General features: G+C 35.0%; 1 protein-coding gene across 7 annotated transcripts in view; it reads left to right on the plus strand.

The window, feature by feature from the left end:
• Positions 1-24,094, plus strand: part of LOC121726749 (synaptotagmin-7) — a 393,458-nt gene that overhangs the window by 359,260 nt on the left and 10,104 nt on the right. For 5 of the 7 annotated variants that reach the window (XM_042114224.1, XM_042114229.1, XM_042114228.1 and 2 more), the window contains 4 exons: positions 4,917-4,928; positions 6,191-6,347; positions 20,943-21,083; positions 23,025-23,201. In XM_042114224.1, the coding sequence (XP_041970158.1) occupies positions 4,917-4,928; positions 6,191-6,347; positions 20,943-21,083; positions 23,025-23,201 (487 nt within the window). The other 2 variants (XM_042114226.1, XM_042114230.1) reach the window with 2 other exon arrangements.

Here is a 24,094-nt window from a genome sequence, read left to right on the forward strand (position 1 = left end):
TTGTTACTCGTTTAGCGCCACCCGAGGGACACGTGTACCCTACAACCTACAGTAAAAGGTAATTCCTACGGACGCGAGTAACCACCGCCCCCCAATATATATAATATTACTACAATAATATAATAATAATAATATCTAGTATGGACGCTTCACACCACGTTAGTCTGGTCCCGTGCTAAACACCTGAAGGACTTGTGTTACGGGTACCAGACAACGGAAATATATTTAATACTTTTATACTATACATACTATATATTTAAGATTTTTATTATAATATGATACACATTACACATAGGTCTAATTTTTAATAATAAATATTTTAATACCTACACATCCATGACCCAGGAACTTTGAAAACTTTTTTGTTCCCTGGGCGGGATTCGAACCCGCGACCCCGGGCATCTTCAGCTACCAACAGCCCACCAACTGAGCCACAGAGGTCGTCGCAGCAATATTGTTACGCTAGACGGCATCACCTGCACAGACAATAAACAAAAAGTTATGTTCGACGTTTTGACGACGTTTTTTTTGTCAATATTCTGATATGACGTGTGCAAAATGTCGGATTTTAATCGGATTATTATTAACTGTTTGTGCTAGTAACGCCCTCTGCGCCGACCTATTGACATTAGGTGCAAACGGTAAACATCACGCGTAATTTGTCACGTACTAACCTCGGGGGAAATATTATTATGTCTTGGACTTAGTCTAGCTTGAGTATAAACAAACAATGTTTGGATTCTGTAATCTTCAAAACTAAAAATAAAACTTCAAAAAAAAAGATACATACAGCCGAACGTATAACCTCCTCCTTTTTGGAAGTCGGTAAAAATACTCGAACATTTTCGTCTTACAATCCGACCGATTTATTTACTAGTGATAACTTGACTTAATTTAATAGCTAATAATTATGAAAGCAGACATTTCGCAATATACATCATCGTTCTGCTGACCTCTGGTCGATGTTTTATATTTTTAATGCAAAAAAATCGAGCAAACAAGGATTCTTTAAGGTGACGCCGCGTTAAAATAAAAAACCGTGTTGGATATGTTTTAGATTGCTTGTTTTCTATGAGAAGCGGCCCGGCCTCTCATAGAAAACAAGAAATGGAACAGCAAGAAATGGAAAGGGCGTAAGCGACAATATTGTTTTTGTCGCGTAATTTAAAAACCATAAATATATTTAATATAAGCTATAGGCAAATTGAAGTGTATGTTTGAACCAATTTATGTACAAATTTTGGAAGCTTAAATTACTCTCCTCTGTTGGCAAATATAGAATCCCTTTTTTTACAGAGGTCTTTTTGATTGTTTATTCTGTGTTATAAAAGTTGACCAATCGTGTTATGCTATGGGTAATTCAAAGACAAAGACATAATGAATACTGACAATGAACTTTAATTTCTTAGCTTTAATCATCGCTGAGAAAAATCGATATCGCTACAGCCAAATTATCAAGGCGTCGCCTTAAAGTTCATGTCTTGAGTTGGAACACCTTTTCTTTTTATTTCACATTTCTATTATGACATCGTTATAGTAATATTATATTATATTTACAATTATACGTAATATTTATTAATTTATGATATAAGCCAGCATAATAGAAAATCATGGCTAACCAACTCTGTCGGTCTGGCAATTTCCCAGCTAACTTCATTCTGTACAAATTTGCGCTGACAATAAAATTTATATTAACGCTTTGGCTAACACTTTTAGCATTTAAACGTTAAATATTGTTAATTTTAAATATATATAACACAATTATTATAATCTTGAATTCTCACAAAAATGAATTTTAAATTTTGTTAGTCTCGCTAAAACTCGAGAACGGCTGAACAAATTTGGCTAATTCTAGTCTTGAAATATTTGTGAAACTTGAAGTGAAACAAAGTTCACCGGGTTATTATAGTTTTTAATATGTATAATAAAAACTATCCTTTTCGATAAAACAAAATTTAGCTTTGTTCGAAACGGTAGTATAACAATATTAACATAATAAACAAATAACTTTATCTACTCGAGTTATAGTTATAGTTTCCCTGGCGAATAAATAATATAATCAACGTTATACGTGTGTTTTCGTTTCACGAAAATAACTCAATTCCATTTTTTGCATAAATAGAGGCTTTAGGACACCGGGAAAATTATTTGAAATAAAAAATGCTTACTTATGTATATTATATTAAACAGATGATGAAGTAAATAAGTTACAAGCATTCAAATTGTGAGGGACAAAATGAGTAAAATGTAAATTTTTTGACGTGGGAGAGCCATGCTTCGGCACGAATAGGCCGACTCGACTGGAGAAATACCACGGGCTCACAGAAAACCGGCGTGTTTCGCCGAGTGAGAGAGTTTACCGGAGGCCCAATCCCCTACCATTTTCCCTTCCCTACCCTCCCATATTTCCTTCCCTACCCTACCCTATTCCCTTCCCTACCCTCCCCTATGGGTAATAGTAATAGTATTCCCTTTTAAAAGGCCGGCAACGTACCTGCAGCTCTTCTGATGCTGCGAGTGTCCATGGGCGACGGAAGTTGCTTTCCATCAGGTGACCGTTTGCTCGTTTGACCCCTTTATTTCATAAAAAAAACATAATATCTATGGACGCTTCACACCACGTCGGTCTGGCCCCGCGCTAAGTAAGTACCTGAAGGACTTGTGTTACGGGTACCAGACAACGGAAATATATTTAATACTTTTATACTAACTATACATAGTATATTTAAGATTTTATTATATGATACACATATTTAATACGTATCCATGACCCAGGAACTTTTAAAACTTTTTGTTCCGTCGGCGGGAATCGAACCCGCGACCCCTGGCTTGAGCTACCTACAGCTCACTAACTGAGCCACAGAGGTTGTCCAGTAACTATACTGTCCTTATGACATAAAATTATTTTAGTTACCAACTTTATACACTTACGTCTTCAATTATGTAAGTAAGACGAATACGTTTTCGGTCCATTTTTAATTAAAATGAATTGGAATAGTGTTTCTGAAAAATCCTCGTCGTATTTTTCGTTTTCCCGACGCCATTAAAATGTAATTTCAGAATGCCATTCGACTCTTATAATAGTTTGCGGAAAATATACTTTTCAATTTTATGTAAGTTGGTATCAAGAGATAGGAAAAGCTTATAAAAAACTATTCGTATTCTAAGGTGCTCTGTTTTATTTTTAAGCTTTCTTAAGTGCTTTATAATTGCTTGGTTTTGTTACTTGTTCAGGGAATTGTAATAAGTAGGTTATAAATAATTTGTAATAAGTAGGTTCACCGGTAACAGACTACGGGGTTTAAGGCGAGGATAAACCCCAATTTGTTATTCCGTGACTCCCGGTTTACCTAGTTCCAATATAATAACGAAGTGTTAAAAAATATGAGATATAAAGCACAATATTCAAAATACCTTAAACCAAAAACATTTTAATAAAACGTAATACTTTGGCTGTAATTAATTTACAAACTTACCTCCGAAAAAACTCTAATTCATCGAAATATAAGTATTAACTAGGAGAATTGTACATTTTATTTGAATAAATTGTTAGTAAATCTATATTAAAAATTCTTTAACCGAACAATTTTGTTTCTTATTATTTATTTCCAAAGATATTTAAAAAAAACATGAAAAATAGAGCAGATTCGCCCGAGAACCTATAGTTTTATGCTAAGCTAAAATTAATCTTATTGCGATGCGTATACGCTTGGTCTTTGGTTGTTATCGTTTTTGATTGAGATTAATCTCCGCCTTAAAGAGTAAAAGAAAAGATGTTGGCTAAGCCCTCTTAAACGGTTTGTTTTTGCTAATTTAAAAGATATTATTTACACAGAAAAATGCTATGCTATAATTATATATTTTATAATTCTCACAATTCCGACATATTATTTTATAGTAGTACCAAGATTTTGTTTCGATTAAGGTAATTCTACACACAGCGTATTACCACAGGTATTAGCGCGCGTTCAGACATGCGCGTTTTCTGCGCGTTTTCTGCTCGCGCGGATTCAACATTCATAGCAATTTCACATGTGATGAATCCGCGCGAGCAGAAAACGCGCAGAAAACGCGCACGTCTGAACGCGCGCTTACACTGCAGTCGTAAAACTTAGGCTACAGTATAAAAATATCAAAGAGTAGAATAACTCAGCGTTGTCGTTGAAATCAAACTCACACGATATCCATTATCCATGCTAATATTAAAAATTCGAAAGTGTATATTATTCTGTCTGTTACCTCTTTACTTCCAAACCGCTGAACCGATTGTTCAGTTCTAAGTTTCCCGCGCGATTAACAATTTTTTTGCACAACGAGCGTGCACAATGGGCGTCCTCACCATAACATTAGATACTAGTTTTACGTGCATCCCACGTGACACCACAATGTTTTATTACTTAAGGTTTCTTATATCTCGCAAGCGTGTATCTGTACCTTGTTTGGACGGTATAATTATGGTGATGGTCGACTGTATATAAATTATATTGTGGCTAGGCTGTTAAGGTAACATATTGGCGTTTAGCAGGTTAACGAGCGCTGATCCCGTCGCAGATGTTATCGTAAGCGATCATGCTTTATCACCGGAAACCATACCAACGTTGATAAAGGTTCTTTTCCCTTGCACGGTTTATGAACGTATATGCACGTACTATAGGTAATTCTACTATGAAAAGGTTTTTGCAGTTTATTCTTGTTATCTGTGAACTACTTTACTTTACGTTACTTTTTGAACCTATTTTTTGGGTGCAGATAGCGTAGAAGACCTCAACCACATGGTAAAAGATAGTATTTTTTATAGTAAAATATTTATTTAAGACTTCATATTATTATTTTAAGAATGTTAATATTATGGATGTTACTTTACTGTACATTATATTAATGTATGTGTTTCTTTTTTTCATGTATGGCTGATGCAGAGCGCAACTCGAGTAAGTAGTGCATTATTAGTTATTATTTATAGTACTTAGGGAGATCGCAGACGGCACACTTTTTGTGTGGTCGAGTCTGCGGCGCACATACTAGTCGGCAAGGCGCGCCGCAGACTCGATCACACAAAAAGTGTGCCGTCTGCGATCTCCCTTAATGTTAAGTTAAAATAAATAAATAAATAATAAAAATTAAATATTATTTGAAATACTGTTTTCTTAAAGTTTTAAATTATAATTTATATGATAGAAATGACAATTTGTAAAAGTTCTATAACAAATTATTATGATCACTCTTTGTTAGGTTTTTTTTTTTATGAAATAACGAGCAAACGAGCAAACGGGTCACCTGATGCAAAGCAACTTCCGTCGCCCATGGACACTCGCAGCATCAGAAGAGCTGCAGGTGCGTTGCCGGCCTTTTAAGAGGGAATAGGGTAATAGGGGAGGGTAGGGATGGAAGGGAATAGGGGAGGGTAGGGAAGGGAATAGGGTAGGGGATTGGGCCTCCGGTAAACTCACTCACTCGGCGAAACACAGCGCTAGCGCTGTTTCACGCCGGTTTTCTGTGAGAACGTGGTATTTCTCCGGTCGAGCCGGCCCATTCGTGCCGAAGCATGGCTCTCCCACGTATAAAATACCGTATAGGTACCTAACAAAGGGGGATCATAATATATAATTTGTTACAGTATACCGTATACGATACCCTAAGGCCTGAGTATACAATAAAACAATGACACAAAAAACGATACAGCAATTAGAAACAAGTAATAGCTTGGAAACTCGCATAAAAGGGCGATTATCTTTGCAATTATTCATGAAAATTTAAACCCGTATTTTATGACTGAACGCAATTTGTGGCTCGCAGTAAACAAATGATTGCTTCGGTGACAATTTACATGGTGCCAGCGATCTATTTAATGGACGCGTCTATCTTTCCATAAATTTTTTATCACAGACGGAATTCAAACGCGACCACACATTTATGATTATGCTCCAAGCTATACGTAGCTATTTCACCTACATAGGCAAGGAAACTAAAATCTCATTACATAATTAATTTATAACTTCTAATCAATTCGGCAATTTTGCTTGTTTTCCGCGGAGACTCGTCTGTGTAAACTGAGTGTTCTCGCACGGCAAATACACCTCGACTCACCACGTGTAGACTTGTCTTACTTGTATAGAATTATTAAAACCCCTCTTTCTTATAATATTATTTTTCATTATCAAAAACCATTTCTATGTCTTCATTTTCTTCCCAGGACGACATCCACCAGCTCCCCGCAAGCGAAGTCGCCAGCGGGCAGTAGCGCGGGCGCCGCAGCCTCCGCGTCCACCGCCCAGGGCGAGAGGACCCCCACCGCCCACAACAAACAGCTCCAGAATGTCAAGGGACAAGACCACCCGGCGCATCCCAGCGTAAGTAGAAAAAAAAAAAGAAAAAAAAGAGCGTCGCTTCCAAAGTTATGCGTCTTGGCAAGATAGTTCAGAGAAGTATTTGGTGATATTAAAAGGAAATAACTAGTTGAGACAAAAGGCCTTTGCGTTGGTGATAGATCAACATTGATCAGCTGTTGATCATGGGCAATAAAAGATGAATATATATCCATCTACATGTAATCACTTGTTTATCCATCATAAGTCCACGTGAAAGGGCGGGATTATAAATCTATACAGCCTTAAAAAACTATGTAAATCATATTTTTATGTTGTCTGCTTTTCTGTGGCATTTTCATTCATTGTTGCACAATCACCAACGGCTTTGGTGTTCCTATCTTGAACCTTATTCTTTTCGTAATAAGATAAGGATATGATGCACTAATCATTTTATCGATACCAAAGCTAAAATTTTACAACTGGTGACTTTGAATACTTTTCTTGCCAAGATGCGCCTCTATTTTTTTATATCACGCACAAACTTAAAAATTTACTAAAATCTGTTTGGAATGAATTGACTTTTTATTGGCAAAGTAAGTATGTGCTGTTTTATACTTCAGTGTTTAGTGTCGATTGGCTGTTCAGATAGTGCTATGACTGAATTTAAATTTAGAATGTTTGAATTTGGTACTTTACAAGAAACGTCTCGTACGAAATATTTGCGCCCAAATATTCAAATGCAACTTAAATTAAGAGACTTTTTTCGAAGGGAAACGCGACAGACTATTGTCTGTCATAAATGTCATATAGCAACCAAGCTTCCGACGTAAAGCTCCTGATATTGGGTGGTACCTGCTGTCAGCCACCTGATTCATTGCTGTCGAATGATACGTAACTGCCCTGCGAGCTTACCAACTCAAACCTCCCTGTTATTTTTGGTGGGGTAACCTGACCATGGCAATGTTTGACACAATCCCCCCGACTTAAAATACCTGTTGCCTCATTGAGCATCAGATTCTCAATATATGTTAACATCTTCGTATCATCATCATCATTAGATTTCCTTTGAAGTTAAAGAACTTTACATCACCGGAATCTTTCAGTATAGGCAGCAGCCCCTCTGCTGACCACGGATCTATTTATGGCGGCAGTCTATCTAGATTTTAGCGCATTTCTATGTGCTAAACGCTGCCCTCACTTGTTGCACTCAGTTCTTATTCTGACTATGTGTTAAACTGTTATTTAAGTAGCTTCTAATTTTTTTTTATTCTCGTTTTGTTTAAGGATTTTAGCACATACAGTGGCATCCTGCTAGTAAATTAACTTAAAACTATTTTCTTATAATAAAGTAAAATAATTTTGAGAATTTGGAATCAGCTTTCTTGGGTAGCTCTTAACTTAATAAGCGTTTGAAAGTTTGGGCGTCACTTTATCTTACGATAACGTTTCGAATGTTGTTAAATTTACAATGAAATCTATTTTTGTCTTGATGCAGGTATGTACACGATATGAAATCTGAATGCGGGGAAGGAATAAGTGATTGCAATAAATTCGTGGCAATTAACGAAATATTAATATTACCCTCGCGAGATTACACAAATTTTATATCATAAACGGCTTTATGAACGAATGACAAATGTTTTATTCAAAATATCAATATATTTTAATACTCTAAAAAGCGAGGTATTAAAATATTCCGATAAAATTCGCAGGTTTTGCAAATTAGCTTTATAAATTAACGAGCTTTTGCCCGCGGCTTCGCTCGCGTTATGAAGTATTATTATATACAAACTTTCATGCCCTATTTTAAACCCTTGGGGGTAGAATTGATCAAAATCCTTTCTTAGCGGATGCCTGCGTCATAACATCTACCTGCATGCCAAATTTCAGCTCGATCCGTCCAGTGGTTTGGGCTGTGCGTTGATAGATCACTATGTCAATCAGTCAGTCACCTTTGAGTTTTATATATATATATATATATATATATATATATATATATATATATATATATATATATATATATATATATATATATATATATATATATATATATATATATATATATATATATATATATATATATATGTATATATATATATATATATATATATATATATAGATAATAATAATAATATCTATGGACGCTTCACACCACGTCAGTCTGGCCCCGTGGTAAGTACCTAAAGGACTTGTGTTACAGGTACCAGACAACGGTAATATATTTAATACTTTTATACTATACAAAACTTTCTGTTCCGTCGGCGGGATTCGAACCCGCGACCCTCGGCTTGAGCTACCAACGCGCTCACCACTGAGCCACAGAGGTCGTCAAATTATATCGATATATTATATCACTTTAAGGGTCATACAAAGTTTTAATCTTCCTAATAAGTATTTGAGGGAGGTACTCGACCGTACTTACCTCTAAGACTGGACAACGACTGGACTGGACTGGACCATTTCACGAAACAAAAACACCTTAAGAATTTGCCACACAAAACATTCCTTTTATAAACTAACAGAAAATGAAGGCACAAAAAATATTTCGTAATTTTTCTGAAATATTTTCATCCGAACATTGATAGCACAAGTTAATTTGAACTGAATGTATTTCCTATAGGGTTTAATATTGAGTGCGCAGATCACTATCAATATTTACGAGCAGCGAAGCTCTATCGTTTGCTATTTTGTTTACTATCTTGAGATTTATGACCAATTATTATAAATTATTACTTCACTTGCTGTAATATATTGTGGTTTAAAGTGTTGGGCCAATGCCACACACGGAGCAGCCTTTTGCTGTATTTTTTTCGTGAGCCGCTTATCCAGCCAGAATTAATGAAGCAAAGTTTTTTATTCGTTCCAAATCTACGAATAATAAAAACCAAGGAAATGTAACGCCCATACTATTACCGTTTTTAATTTGGTTCCTTTCGAACTGTCATGTAACGTCAGCCTTTATACCGCTCCACCTAACCGGCCACCATAAATATTGCAAAGTATTGAAATATGTACCTAAGGTACACTTTTTTGACAAGTATTGTGGAGCATGTTTTTTGACGGAGTTACTTTTCCTTAGTTTTTATTATTCGTAGTTCCAAATTTAAAGACTTCTGATTTTTTTGTATTAAATTATGAAGACCGTTTTATTTATTACCATTCGTTTAATGTATTTTGGTGATAAAGTGGATTCAAATAGTTTCGAATCGTTTTTTACATATTTTTAAATTTATAATGCTATTAAAGTATAAAGTCATGAAATTGTAAAGGATGTTTAATAAAAGTCCCAACAGGCGTTAGGGCCAAGTATAGAACCCGTGTCACGCACGATGACTAGTATTGTCGGGGGTCGGTAATTGTATGGAGGTTTTAATGACTTTTCTTTTAAGGACTCGGCGAAAAGTTAAAGGGGATGAAATATTTTGAAATGTGTCATTTTAACGATATTAAGTTTAACAATAACCTCCATTACTTTTCGAAATTATAATTTATAGCATTACTCGTTATTGCTTTTAAATACATAATTAGCAAGTTAAAATCGTTAAATACATTTGCAGTGTGATTTTAATTTTAAATAGCTACATTTTTTTTTATCTTGAAAGCTTAATATTGCACGTCGTCGTCCGTCAAAACTTTATTGGAATAAAATTATTACAAACTTAAAAGCTTCGAGGCGTATAAAAGAATTACCAAACTTGTTAAGCTTTATAAAGACTTAGCTTTTTAGAGACTGAAAAACTGCGTCGAAATAAAATCCGAATAAATTGAATATCGGGATTCTGAATTTAGATTGATCAGTACGAATCTCTTTAGTGCTATTAAAATAATGGTCTATTTTTCCGATAGAACTTTCGAGCTTACGAAGCTTTATTCGCGCGACTTAACGTTTCATTTATCAAAATTCTATAATGGATAAACTTTTATGAGCTTACAATGAGAACCTTTGTGCCTTGATAGATGGGATTTTTCATTTAAAGCTCGAAAGCTTTCTGCTAAACAAGAGAGTAATCCTTAATCCTAAACTTTTTAAATCTCTATAATGACTGAACTTAAGTTGTTACGTAGCAAACTGCAAGTATTTGGCTGGTGCAGTAGCATCTAAAAACTTTTTTTTTTATGAAATAAGGGGGCAAACGAGCAAATGGGCCACCTGATGGAAAGCAACTTCCGTCGCCCATGGACACTCGCAGCACCAGAAGAGCTGCAAGTGCGTTGCCGGCCTTTTAAGAGGGAATAGGGTAATAGGGGAGGGTAGGGAAGGGAAGGGAATAGTTGAGGGTAGGGAAGAGAATAGGGTAGGGGTTAGGGGATTGGGCCTCCGGTTTATATATTATATTATTATGTTGTGTTGTGTCCACTTCAAAAGAGCTGGTACGATATAAACGATAATAGTATACACCACAATAATTATACAAGTGAAATATTATGTATTCGAATTCCAAAGATCCTTTTAACTTCAATGTAACTAAATTTTGATATTGAATATGTTTATAAAATTATTATGTCGTGATGTGTTTGCATTTTATAATATGCATCTACAGTTTTTATACACTTCTGGTATGCCAAGGTCGTATAGTCATTTACCGCGGCCAGGACAGAAAAGGGTGGAAAGTTGCACGTGTATGAAATGTATCGATTACTATACGATTCGATGCATACGAATTTAATTTTCGTTTCGCGATTAAATCCAAACGAGGCGCAGTCATTACGCGTCGAGTGAATGAAAATCTACAGACATAATTGCTTTACAAACCATTTCATTTTTACTTTACGTTCGTTCCAATTTATACAGTTCGGCGCATGCAAGTATCCATTTACTTTTATCTGGCGCATTAATCTACGAAATAATTAACCGACATGCAATTATAATGAAAGTTAATTAAAAAAGCTTTAGATCATAATCCTAATGGCGCGCTACGTATACGACAGGGCCCAATAATAAAAAAAAAAGTTTATTTCAGACTGGAGTCCATAAGTTGTTAGTAAATACTATAATTATTTTATTACAAATTATATTAGTACCATAAAGTAAAATAAACCCACATTACGGTCCAACAATTTTGCAAATATAGGTACGTATTATCAGCCAAATTGTATGACAATATTACCTATATAAATAAAAATGTTTTTTTTAATTTTGTTAGTCTCGCTAAAACTCGAGAACTCGAACGGCTGAACCGATTTCTTTATGTCTTGAAATGTTTATAGAAGGTTAGTATGAAGTGATACGAAGTTTAGAATAGAATAGAATAATTCTCCGGTATTATCTTCAGATCTTAATAATATAACTCTTTATTGCACACCAAAATACAGTACATAATACGAAAGATACAATAATAAATATTACTTATTGATGTACAAAAGGCGAACTTATTGCTACTAAGCAATCTCTACCAGTCAACCTTTTGTAGATACGATAGAAAATTGGAATGATATAAAAATCGTGTCGGTGCACAAACTAAACTAATACTAGTGCTTATATTACTAAAACTAAGACAAATTCTAAAACTATTACTAACTATTACTAAAACCAGGACTATTTATGTTGGCAGTTAACTATGATTATTGTTGATAAAGCAGAGATGTGACAAGAAGAAGCTAGTGCATATTAAGGAAATGAGATTTAAGTTTATGTTTAAAAATATTTATTGAACCGGCTCGTCGAATATCTAGAGGCAAAGTATTCCAAAGAGTAGCAGCACGAACAGCGAAAGATTTAGAATATAAAGAAGTAGAGTGCAGAGGGATCTCGAGAGTGAGATTGCTTGAAGAGCGTAATGTTAGCTGGTGAGTATCATGCAAAAATTTAAAGCGGTTTTTAAGGTAGGACGGGGAGGATGGAACAAAAAGGACGTTGTACAAAAGGGAGAGGACGTGACAGTCTCGACGCAAGCGAATAGGAAGCCAACCAAGCTTCCTCCGAAATTCTGTGACATGATCGTATTTCCGCAGGCCATAGACAAATCTGATGCAAACATTCTGCAGTCTCTCAAGTTTATCTAAAAGCTCTTCGGTAATATCAATGAGACAGATGTCTGCGTAATCCAATATTGGCATAAGCAATGTATGAACCAATGCAATTTTAGTTTTTATTGGAAGAAAATTACCGAAGAGATGAAGAGATCCACTTGCACGGAATAGCTTGCTACTGACTGCGTTGATGTGCGGTTTCCAGGAGAGTTGGTTGTCAAAAATAACACCTAAGTTTTTGACTGTTTGAACAAACGGGATTGGTAAGCCATTGAATGTGAGAGATGGAAGTTCCTGAATCTTAACTTTTGATAGAAGCTTAGCGCTTCCAATAATGATGGCTTGACTTTTGTTGGGGTTAACACAAATACCGAAGGACTTGCACCACTGTTCTAAAAGGAGCAAATCATCGTTAATGCGTTTTATCGCCTCCTTTAGATGGTCAATATCGGAATCGGTATAGATCTGCATATCATCGGCATATAAATGGTAAAGAGACGACAAGCGATTACTAATAGTGTTAATGAACGGAGCAAATAGTAAAGGAGATATTACGCCTCCTTGTGGAACCCCCGCTAAGAGGTCATGCCATACGGAGTAATGATTGTCACTACGAATACGCTGTCTTCGACCTCTAAGGTAGCCTTCAAACCATCTCAAGACGCTAGGAGCGGCGTTAATTGATTTTAATGAAGCAAGCAATAAGTCAAAATCAACCGTTCAAAAGTTATTTTACATATTTCGTTTGCGTGCATTATAATAAAAAAGTATGGCTCTTGTTATGTGGCAAAAGCAACCCATATTATCAACACGTAGCGCAATGTGTAAGGGTTTTTTTTTTAATATTACGCAAAAATATAAAAAACGTGTAATCTCATATCTTTTGGAATACATTACGTAGAAAATAAGCCTTCGTGATGGTAAATAATATTCTATTCAGCTTTGGAAAATCCCATGTTATTTTCACGGATGCGTGTGAGATATTTTCTGTTATGACGATGGGAAACAGCACCCTATAATATGTTCTATCAAGGGGATGTTTTGCTATACAAATAATTCGTAGTCATGGTGTAGCATTGTTATTATTTTAGGAACCGTTTCTTAAACGTTTATGTTTGAAAAATGTAAGTTTCCCTTTCTAAAAATATTAATTGACATAATAATTATTGTTTATTATACTAAGGTTACATAAATTTCTAACTGCACGGCTGTTTAGTCGCAGGAAACAGGCCATTTGACGACCTCTGTGGCTCAGTTGGTGGGCTGTTGGGAGCTCGAGCCGGGGGTCGCGGGTTCGAATCCCGCCGACGGAACAAAAAGTTTTTAAAGTTCTTGGGTCATGGATGTATATTAAATATATTGTGTATCATATAATAAAAATCTTAAATATATGTATAGTATAAAAGTATTAAATATATTTCCGTTGTCTGGTACCCGTAACACAAGTCCTTTAGGTACTTAGCACGGGGCCAGACTGACATGGTGTGAAGCGTCCATAGATATTATTATTATTTTTCAAAAGTCAAATGAATTATAATTATAATCTTAATAAAAATTGTACTATAGAAAAGAAATAAATTCAAAATATGTTTTAAAAACTGGTTCTATAATATGTCAAATAATGCATACAGTAAACTCTAGGCTTCTATAAAAAAATATACGACTCCAGCAGGATTTTCCTTTGGGCGCTTTCGCCAACAAGTAATAAAGGAACTAATTATTTCATCAATAATTGGTTATTGGTTTGATTCTAATTGGCACTTAAGATTAATTGTTGTAAATGCATGGTTTACGTTGTGTGAACGCCAGTAATTTGTCGCTTAAGCGACGGTCTCTCGGATATTAAATTTCTTATTCCGTCATCAATCTGAACTTATTAAAAAGTTCTCGTAAAGAATTCTTAAAAATGTTTCTCGATAGCTAGCGAGTTCCAGTACTGAAAGTTATCTAGGATTATGGAGCAATAATCTTATATCTTTAAACGAGCAAGGGGGTTTCGGGGGCGATAAATCGATCTAGCTAGGAATCATTTTAGGAAATGTCATTTTATTCGTGTTTTATCGAATACCGAGCAAAGCTCGGTCAAATAGCTAGTGTACCTAATACGAGTACTAGGCTAAACGGAGAAGGAGCGCGTTCCATTTAGCGTTAAAAACGATCAAAACGCTCAAAATGCCTCCTGTTTTGAGCGTTTTGATCGTTTTTAAGTTAGTAGATTGTCTCGATTGAAGCGGAATTGTTGTTGCGAAAAAATATCTTTGGTAATAATCGTATACAAAAATGTATAAAACTAGATGACTCGTGATTAACTTAGTATCACTCAACTCCTTAATTTCTCACAGTATAAACTTTTCCTGGACTTCCACGAATATTTTCTACTATTACAATCTTCTAGATTCTGGTATATCGATGAAGAAAATGAAAGAGACTATTTTTATATAATGATTTCTTAGGTTTACGCGAGTATCACTCATTATATTGCAAGGTTCAAACACTTACGGATTCTGTCGCGGATATCCGTAAGTGTTTGAACCTTGTAAATAATAATGTAAAAAGTCGGTACTGTGCCTGATCTCTCGCCGGTCGTGTCGGTATTCCGTCCCACTGGGTTATGAGAGTAAAGGAATAGAGAGTGCTCTTGTGTACTGCGCACACACTTGGGCACTATAAAATTACTCCTGCGTAGCTCAATGAAACCGGCCACCGTCACCGAAACCGGTGTGGGAGCTATTATTATTATTATTCTTTAATATTGCAATAGTATACAGCATTTCACTGTGGCTATCTAGGAATCTATAGCATTTACGTTGCGTTTGGTTGATTCCGGCATTTATAACAAAAGATTGAGTTTATAGATGAATTTGTTCACATCTAAGAACCAGCAAAACGGGCATATAGCATGCATGATACATTATAAAATTTGTCTTTTGTATTATGATGTAAATTGTGCAATCACGGCGTACAAACACTACGCCCGATGAAATACAATATTAGCATGTCTTCGGCGCATTCAGATTCAAAGCATAGTACAGTTTGAGTGTATCTTTGTGTAGTTTCCTCCTTTCTCCTTGTGGTTTTCTAAACTATGGATTCTTTTTCCATGCTATCTCCTTCAAAAATGGTAGGTAGAAGAGGTTGTATAAGAAAGAAATAGAGAACGACTAAATAGAATAGCTTTTCACCTTTTTACAGGATCTAAAAGAGTGCTTCGACATAACTAACGCTTTAACATTATGCTTGTATTCTTCGGCTGTTTTTATTTTTTAGTGGAATACTTAATAAAAGTACTGAATATTGGTGATATTTTTCGAAGATAGAGAAATGTTACTGTTCTATATTCTACAAAAATATTTTAAATTAATAGAAAAATAAAAATAACAATAAATATAAAATAATAATATCAAACAGCCGAATATTATACAACAGCATTAAAATATAAATTTTGCCATATTTATATTAAAAATGCATTTAACACCAATTTCCATGAGGAGCTGGAAATGTTTTTTTTCACGAGTTTTAAATAGATTTAGATTAGAAATAAATATTTTATTTTTAAATTAAAATAATAAATATCAAGCTTTAACACTTTTGCAATAAAAAAAGTTTTCTACTCTTTTGTCTTAGCTGCTTTATAGTTTGAGTTTTCTGATGCCTCTAAGTTATATTAATTATTTGAGCTCATTATGTTTTTTCTTCTTCATTTCTGTAAATAATAGTTCAAATTGTGTACCTAAAACTGTAAACTGATATTGTAATTGTGAATTAAAACGAGTTTTAGTGGTTATCGTACCAGAAAGGTAACAGTCGAGAAAATTTAATGGTTAACACTTTTTTATAACATAACTAAAATTGTACTATCAGACAAACAGATTTATAAAGGTGATGGTGGATCTATGTTATTTGGTTGGATTATGTCAAATCAATATTAGCCGTGATATTAGCTGAGCTTGTTATAACACAACCAAATAACCTAGGTCCGTCTTCGACCTACAAATAAATTTATCTGGTAGAACATAATCTTATTTATATCTCCCGATGGTTCTCCTCAATAAATACATGGCCGGAATTCAAATTAAGTTACCATTAATTCGTTCAGACTGTACCTATCCCTAATACTAAATGGATGCAGTAACCACTAATCACTAATCTATTGGGTTTCAGGCACAGTTCCTAGTGTTAATTGAATTAACCATTAAGCGTAGTTTAGTGAAAATAACAGACTTACATTATACACTTTTACTCACAGTCATAATGACGCACTCAGAGACGAATACAGTACGGCCTCGATAGTCCGAATCCAAGCTAATCCGACCACCACCTCAATAATCCGAACGACCTCCCATCCCCCGCATTTTTGTGCCCGAGTTAGACGTATTGTTTTTGACCGCCCCGCGCACTATTCCGCCATTTTTTCATAGGTACATAATAATATTACCTTTGTACTGTATTTGTGCGTTTTATCATGGCTTCAACATCCAAAAAATGCCTTTAAAAATGTTTACATACTATAATAATCCGAACGCTGCATACATCCGAACAGGGTATATTTTGGGTGTTCGGACTATCGAGGCCCGTCTGTATTAATTACTTACCTGTAATTAAATGAGAGGCTTAATAGATTATGCGGCTTATATCAATATCTTCATTTAATTATAGTTGTGTAATTATTATTCGTCTATGATTACGGCACGTCACAATATAATATCATAGTAAAAGGAGGGGAAATAAGTTATCTTCATACAAAGGCACCGCGCGCGGCTTGTTAGTTTTTAATGTTGTTTTACAGGGTATTTTTATAATTTTATTTAGACATCGGATTATATGCACGATCAAAGTGCCGAAATATGCACGAAAAATGGCCGAAATATACACAAAATATGCACAATAAGGATTTACTTTTTATTAAAAGTCCGCGACGTTGCCGCTGTTCAAGCGGTTGCGCGAACGAAGCGCGGACGGCCGCTCCCACACCAACCCGCCCGCCGCCGCGCCTCCGCGCCGCCTAAAATTGACAACCCTAACGGCCGTTCCCAATATTTGATCTATCTCTGGTTTTGCCCTACTAGAGATAGGAATAGCTCACATTAGACATTAGATACATACATTTTATGTCAATTGTGAGCTATTCCTATCTCTAGTAGGGCAAAACCAGAGATAGATCAAATATTGGGAACGGCCGTAAGACAGTAGGTAATTATATCGCGGATTGGGCCGGAGTTATCCTACTTCCCCTCCTTTTACTATGATAATATGCTAGGCCAATAAATATAGGCTAGATTAGATTGACTTTAGGAAGTAAAAGCTAGTTTTAGAAACTTCAAATAAAACTAACAGGCATTGAAAAATAACATTTGTAGAGTAGTATTTTCTATAAAAACACTTGAGAATTTAGGCTATTCTAACGATCAAATAGCCTTTTTCAAGTAGTTCTCTAGAGACTCGTTATAAACCAATAGACAATGCTTCCATTATTTAATATTCTGTGTCAATAACTCGATAGTTTGTTGAAAAATATTTTCAAACACAAAACTACATACGTAGTATTTGCTGCATAAAAATACTTTGAAATTTTTCTGTATATTTACGATCCATGAATGTGGATCACCGAGCAGGATTTTAAATTTCGATGCAGAGATATCGATAAGAATACATGAGGTCAATGTGTCCGGCATACTTTTCTAAAATTAAAGTTTAACATAATTTATTGACTTGAGATTTGCTTTTTAAAGTAACTTGTGTTATCGGAAATTATAGGCTATATATTAATTAGACCTATAATGATCTAAAAACAATCTTAGTTGCCGTATTTTTTTACTTACGTGGTATTTTTTAAAAACTCGGCGTGTAGACGGACTTCCCTTACAGATTGAGGTTAGTCCGTCTAGCAGCAGTATAGCCATAACTTGTGAAGTAAAATGCATGGCAACGGTTTCTAGCAAAGCCGCAAAGCGCCCATTCAAATATGTGTTTAAGGTGTCGGTAATAAGGTTCGCATTCCAGAGAAAATTAATTTTATATCATTTTAAGGCAAGTCCGTCTTATCGTAAGTCTAAGTGGTTGCAAACATTTTCATTTAAATTATAGTGAATTTTTTGAAAAATTAAACACTAAGTATAAACATAAATGTTTATTACAACAAAATTATATTAATTAGTGTCGGTAAAATCTACAACTTTGCTTCATCATCATTTATGGGATGAGACATTTTTCGACATACTCCCCTACTTAATTTTGATTTGATTATTGTTATTGATATGTCTACTTAGTACCTATTTTTTAATTCCGTAATATTAATATTTAGTTAGTTAAAGTAACTTTTTAGTTTACGTGGCCGATTGGGGCCATGCACGCGAAAGTTACGCGTTTCATTATTTTCGCCGCTCAATTAAAATTAAAAGGGTTGTTGGTCCGGGATGTAGGATTTGTTTAAGGAAATTTCCTGCTCTTTAAGGATCTTTTTTCAAATTTTGATTATCTCAAATAATTTTTGGTTTTTGGAATAAGTATTAAAAAAACCAAACCCTTCTTTTTTTACTTTGTTGTTTATAACTTTTGCAATTTTTATCAGCCCCTCTTGTCATGCTCTTTTCGTGCAGTAAAATTTGGGCAATGCTATGATTATGTAGTCCGAAGTTTAAATGCAAATTAACAATAAAGACATATATTTGAAAAGGTTGACAATATTTGATTCCAGGCAAGACCGGCATATGACGGCCTTTCCTTATGAAAACTATACGGACTTCCCAATTATTGCAATTTTAGGTTAGACACATGTTGCAGGTGATAATAACGAAATTAAAGCGATATTAACGAATCGGACACCAGTAATATGAAAAAGGATCACTAAATTACTTATGTAATCCAAGAAACTCCAAAAATTCCTTCGTATTTCCACTTTAATTAATTTTTTTGGCAGAGACCTACACTCCGACTGCGAGTACAAAACGGAAAAAAAATTGAGATCGGTTTTTTCGTAACAGGTAGTTGGTAGCGACACGTCTGTTTATTAGGTCAAACTAACTCTGCAATATTGTTTTACCCACTGAGCCATATGAAACTAGTCGTTAAAATATGGAAGTTATTGCCGCTAGACGGACTTACCTCCCAGACGGTCTTCGACACATTGACCTTGCATGAATTTTTGTTGTTTACCCACAAAAAAACAGCTAGACAAATCGAACATATTATGTAGCTATATAATATTAAAAAATAGCTCAGTTTGTAAATATTTTTTATTATAATTAAAAGTAGATAATTCAGAACAGATGAGCGTTATATTAGCAAATAGATTTATTATAGAGCTGAAAGAGAAAATCATATTTTATTTTAATAAAACTATAGTGTTAGATACAAATAATATTATTTTTCCCTAGATTTTTTTTATAATTCTAGAGAAGCTAAAACTATGTAGATACAATTTTAATAGAATAGCGAGCTTTGTAGATATAGCTACTAAAATATGCTTCTTAATAATAATTATAGATATATTATGTTTGTTGGAAAAATTAATAAGAGATAGGTAAGTTAAAATTTAGTACAAGATTTAAAAAATATGTTAAAATTAGGCAAATGTAGTAGAGTATGCAATAATCTTAAAGTTACTATCATTGCAATAACATCTTACCGAACCACGCAAATAGTGTGAAAACCACCATTGTTAAAGTAAATTTGGGCTGAAATCTATACCATTTCAGATTATAAATTGCAATATAACAATAATTCATATTGTAGATAATAAATTAGTTTGAAGTCATGCTTATTTCACAGTCATTGTATTTTATACAATTAATTAGACTTATTATAACAATAATAATAATAATTAATTATTGAATTCAAAATAATTTTCATATCAGTATCAGTTTAGACTTTACTTATTCCCTTTATGATTTTAGAACATACAGGTGGTACATAAAATTCTATTGATTCGTACATGAACATAATATTTATTCGTTTGTTGAAATGGTATACCGTTGTAGCTTTACGACTTTAGACTCTTTTATATATTTTGTCCTAAAGGATAGGCAAGAAAAAGTTTTATTTTGTACGTAAGTATAAAAGTTTTTATGCCAGATAAAGGTTATACAAAATACACACCTCGCTCACTTTTATTGATACTAAACAAATAAGTATACATACGAGTTCTGTTCTTCCACACTAGTTTTATTTTATTCACATGTATACTCGTATTATGCGTTTGGTTTTTGTAATTTATCACCTTAAGCGAAGCGAAGCAAAAAAAAATTACTAATATATTGCTTACTACTCGTAACACACGAAATACATAATCGCAAATCGACAAATTCTTAAAGTAAAACCGTGTACAAAATATGCGGGGCACATCGGGGTGGGTCGCAATTTTCATACACGTTTCATAACCTAAAAACTCACTCGGTCATAAGACATAATATACACTAACTACAGTGCAAAGTCCTTACCTTCGCCTTTCTTACTTCGCTTCCAACATGCTTAGTATAACAACATTAGAAACGGGAGAAAATGGGCATACTGACAGATTTTAGTAATAAAATGGCGGATAACCTTTACCAATCTGTCACTTTGTCTATTCTTCCATAGAAATAAACCATTTTGATGGTGTATGCTAAGCCTGCAGTAGTTTTAAGACGCGCGTGTATGCGTCGAGTTAAATCTGTGAAAACTTACTAACAGATGGCGTTCCTCCAGAACCGGTCGATATCGCTGGTTGACATGTACATTGACAACTCGGAGCCCTCAGAGAACGTCGGCCAGATACACTTCTCCCTCGAGTACGACTTCCAGAACACCACGCTCATACTGAGGATCATCCAGGTACAGTTTTAGACTAAGGCCGGTATAAATAGTCAGTACTCAAGATGCACCTCGGTCTCAAGACACGGTACAGGCTCTGTGATTGGTTGGCTGTCAAAATTGGGTCAATCACAGAGCTGAACCGCGTCTTGAGACCGGGTCGCATTTTAAGTACCTACTGACTATTTATACCGGCCTTAGAAGATCCACTGACACATGGGGGTGGTAATGTTTCTCTAGGGGTCTCGTATGCCCAGGTCTAGGATTTTGACAGAAGTTTATACTATACCGCAACCAATATCAACAGGGTCGCTGATTGGTTGCGGTTTTAACATTACCCACTCAAATGCGCTAGTGAATACATAAACTATTGTAAAAAACCTCAAAAATGCGCCAAAACGCAGGCTGGTCTCTCACCTTAAAGTTTCAAAGGGGTGTATTTTATAAATCATCATCCTGTTTAAACACCCTCTAACGACTACAAAATGTCAGAAGCGTTACCACTTAATACATTTTACATGTTAAACGTTAGACAATTCCAATACCGCCTATGTATGGACTTAGAGATAAGTTGGAGGCCTCAATTTTGAAACCCACCGATAGGGTTTAACCCAATTCCCCGACAATAGCGGAGGATTACAGCTCCAATTGACTGGAAAGAGGACTAAGGCTGATATACGACATAATGTATTAATATTTATTCAGGATTACGTTAGGACGTTTCTTTGAGGGAATTTGAAATTCATGAGGTAGATTTTTTCACATAATTCTTTTGTTATTACATTTTTTAAATGACTAAGGGATTTTAAGGTGCCCACGGCAATCTCGTGGCGCACCTGCTCTCTGCGACGCCGCGCGGGGATTAATCTATCATACTCCAAATGTCTAGTCTATTTGGTTATTCCGTACAATTGTCGCTCGCAGCTACAAAGTAAAGACAATAATAATATTATCATTGGTCTTATTCTGGTGATAAACAAAAATATTTTGTTCTAAAACTTATGCATGTAAAATATCAAGCATGTGGAGACAAGAAGAGTTCTATAGCGATCCACCTTGAAGGCTGTTATCATTTTCTGTCTTTCATGTAGTACCAAAACGATTTTTTTATCAAATCGGTAGCCTTATAAAGTAGCCTTATAAGCGGTAAATATTTCCTATTATTAGTATTTTTAACAGAATATAGCTAGTAAAAGAACAAAATGAACAAGATTATTTTTAACAAAACAAAATGTTACGAATCTCCTAAAAATATTGTCTTAGCAATCATCGTATTTGGCTAAGCTGTTTGTTTGTTGAATTATCGTGAACAAAACGTGATGTTTACCTTCGGGGGCTATAATTGATGCTTAGTGTTAGCTAAAACAATATACAAACTGAAATATCAAGTTCACGTGGGTTTACAAAGATAAATCAATTATTTCGTTACAGATAACGCAAAATATAACACAAATGCCATCAAAAACAGAATAGTTATTTAGAGAATGGCTACGACGCGTTTATCTATCATTATTATTTTAAGACAATATTTTCTTTTCCATTATCAAATATCCTATCCATCATGTTTTTCCCTGTAGGTAAGTAAGGTATAAAACGGGTGGTATAGCGTAATCGACTTACTAGAAATATTAATACATCCTTATGTATTGTATAACGCGTAATTCTTCCATCACGTGAACGGGACACAATTTCTTTGACGTAAAAACTTCTTAATTGGAATTGTTCATTTTTGGGAGTGTCAGCAACGCGAAACTGTTGAGCACACCTGTGCGACTACGATGCGAAACCGTAGATTATTCCTGCTCTGCCGACGCGAACGTCCCGCGTTGCAGACGCTCCCGCTTCGCAGTCGCTTTGGTCGCGTAGGTTTGGTTGAGGCTTTACTCCGTGGCGAAATCGTATTGCTTGCTGTTTCGTTGCACTTCTTACGGCACTCCCGGAGTGCAATAATATTTTTTTCAGGGCAAGGAGCTACCGGCGAAGGATCTAAGCGGCACGTCCGACCCGTACGTGCGCGTGACGCTGCTGCCTGACAAGAAGCACCGGCTGGAGACCAAGATCAAGCGGCGCACGCTCAACCCCCGGTGGAACGAGACCTTCTACTTCGAGGGGTTCCCCATACAGAAGCTGCAGAGTCGGGTAAGCCACTACCACAGTATCTATTACATATTATAAAACAAAGTCGCTTTTTTCCCTCATGTCCCTTTGTTCCGTTTAATACGGATTTTGATGATTTTTTTAGTATTAGATAGCCCATTTATTGAGGAAGGCTATAGGCTATATTTTATCACGCTAATACTAATAGGAGAATGTGGAAATAACGGGGGAAATTATTTGAAAGGGCTTATCTCGCGAACTACTGGAGCAATTTTTATGTTATTTGGCACAGATAAGAAGTAGACCACGTGAAGGAGCATAGGGCTATATATTTTATACCCGTGCGACGCCGGGGCGGGTCGCTAAACAGACGAATATAACTTCCTCCTTTTCAACGTCGACTGAAATTATATTCGATATATTATAGTTTGTCCCGCTAGTACCATCGAGGAAATTGATTCCTAGGCAGTTCACAGACTAACGTCTTTTGGTCGGATCATATCAATTCAATGTTAATAATTGTGATCTGTCGGCTGGGTTTGACGTAACGCGACCAAACTACGTAGGTCCCCCATCTGCCTAGGAATCAACTTCTCTGATAGTACATTGGGTTAATTCAGACCGCAACCATAAACTAGTATATATATTATTGGAAAACCGCAACCGACCCTTCGCAACAAACCGTACCTGTATCAATGTCAATCATTGAAAATATAATAAATTAATTAATAATAATAATAATTAATTTATTATATTTTCGCATATTCACTACTTCTCCACTAAAACAAAACATTGGTTTATTTTAAAACAACAATTATAATCCAACAAAAGTATTAAACTCAAATAAAATACTTTGTAGGATTTTATAAAACTGCCTAAATCAAATTTATCACGAAATCAAATTCACAAACCAATCTAAATATTTAACTGAATGT

This window comes from Aricia agestis, chromosome 5, assembly GCF_905147365.1.
Source record: "Aricia agestis chromosome 5, ilAriAges1.1, whole genome shotgun sequence".
Lineage (NCBI taxonomy): Eukaryota > Metazoa > Arthropoda > Insecta > Lepidoptera > Lycaenidae > Aricia > Aricia agestis.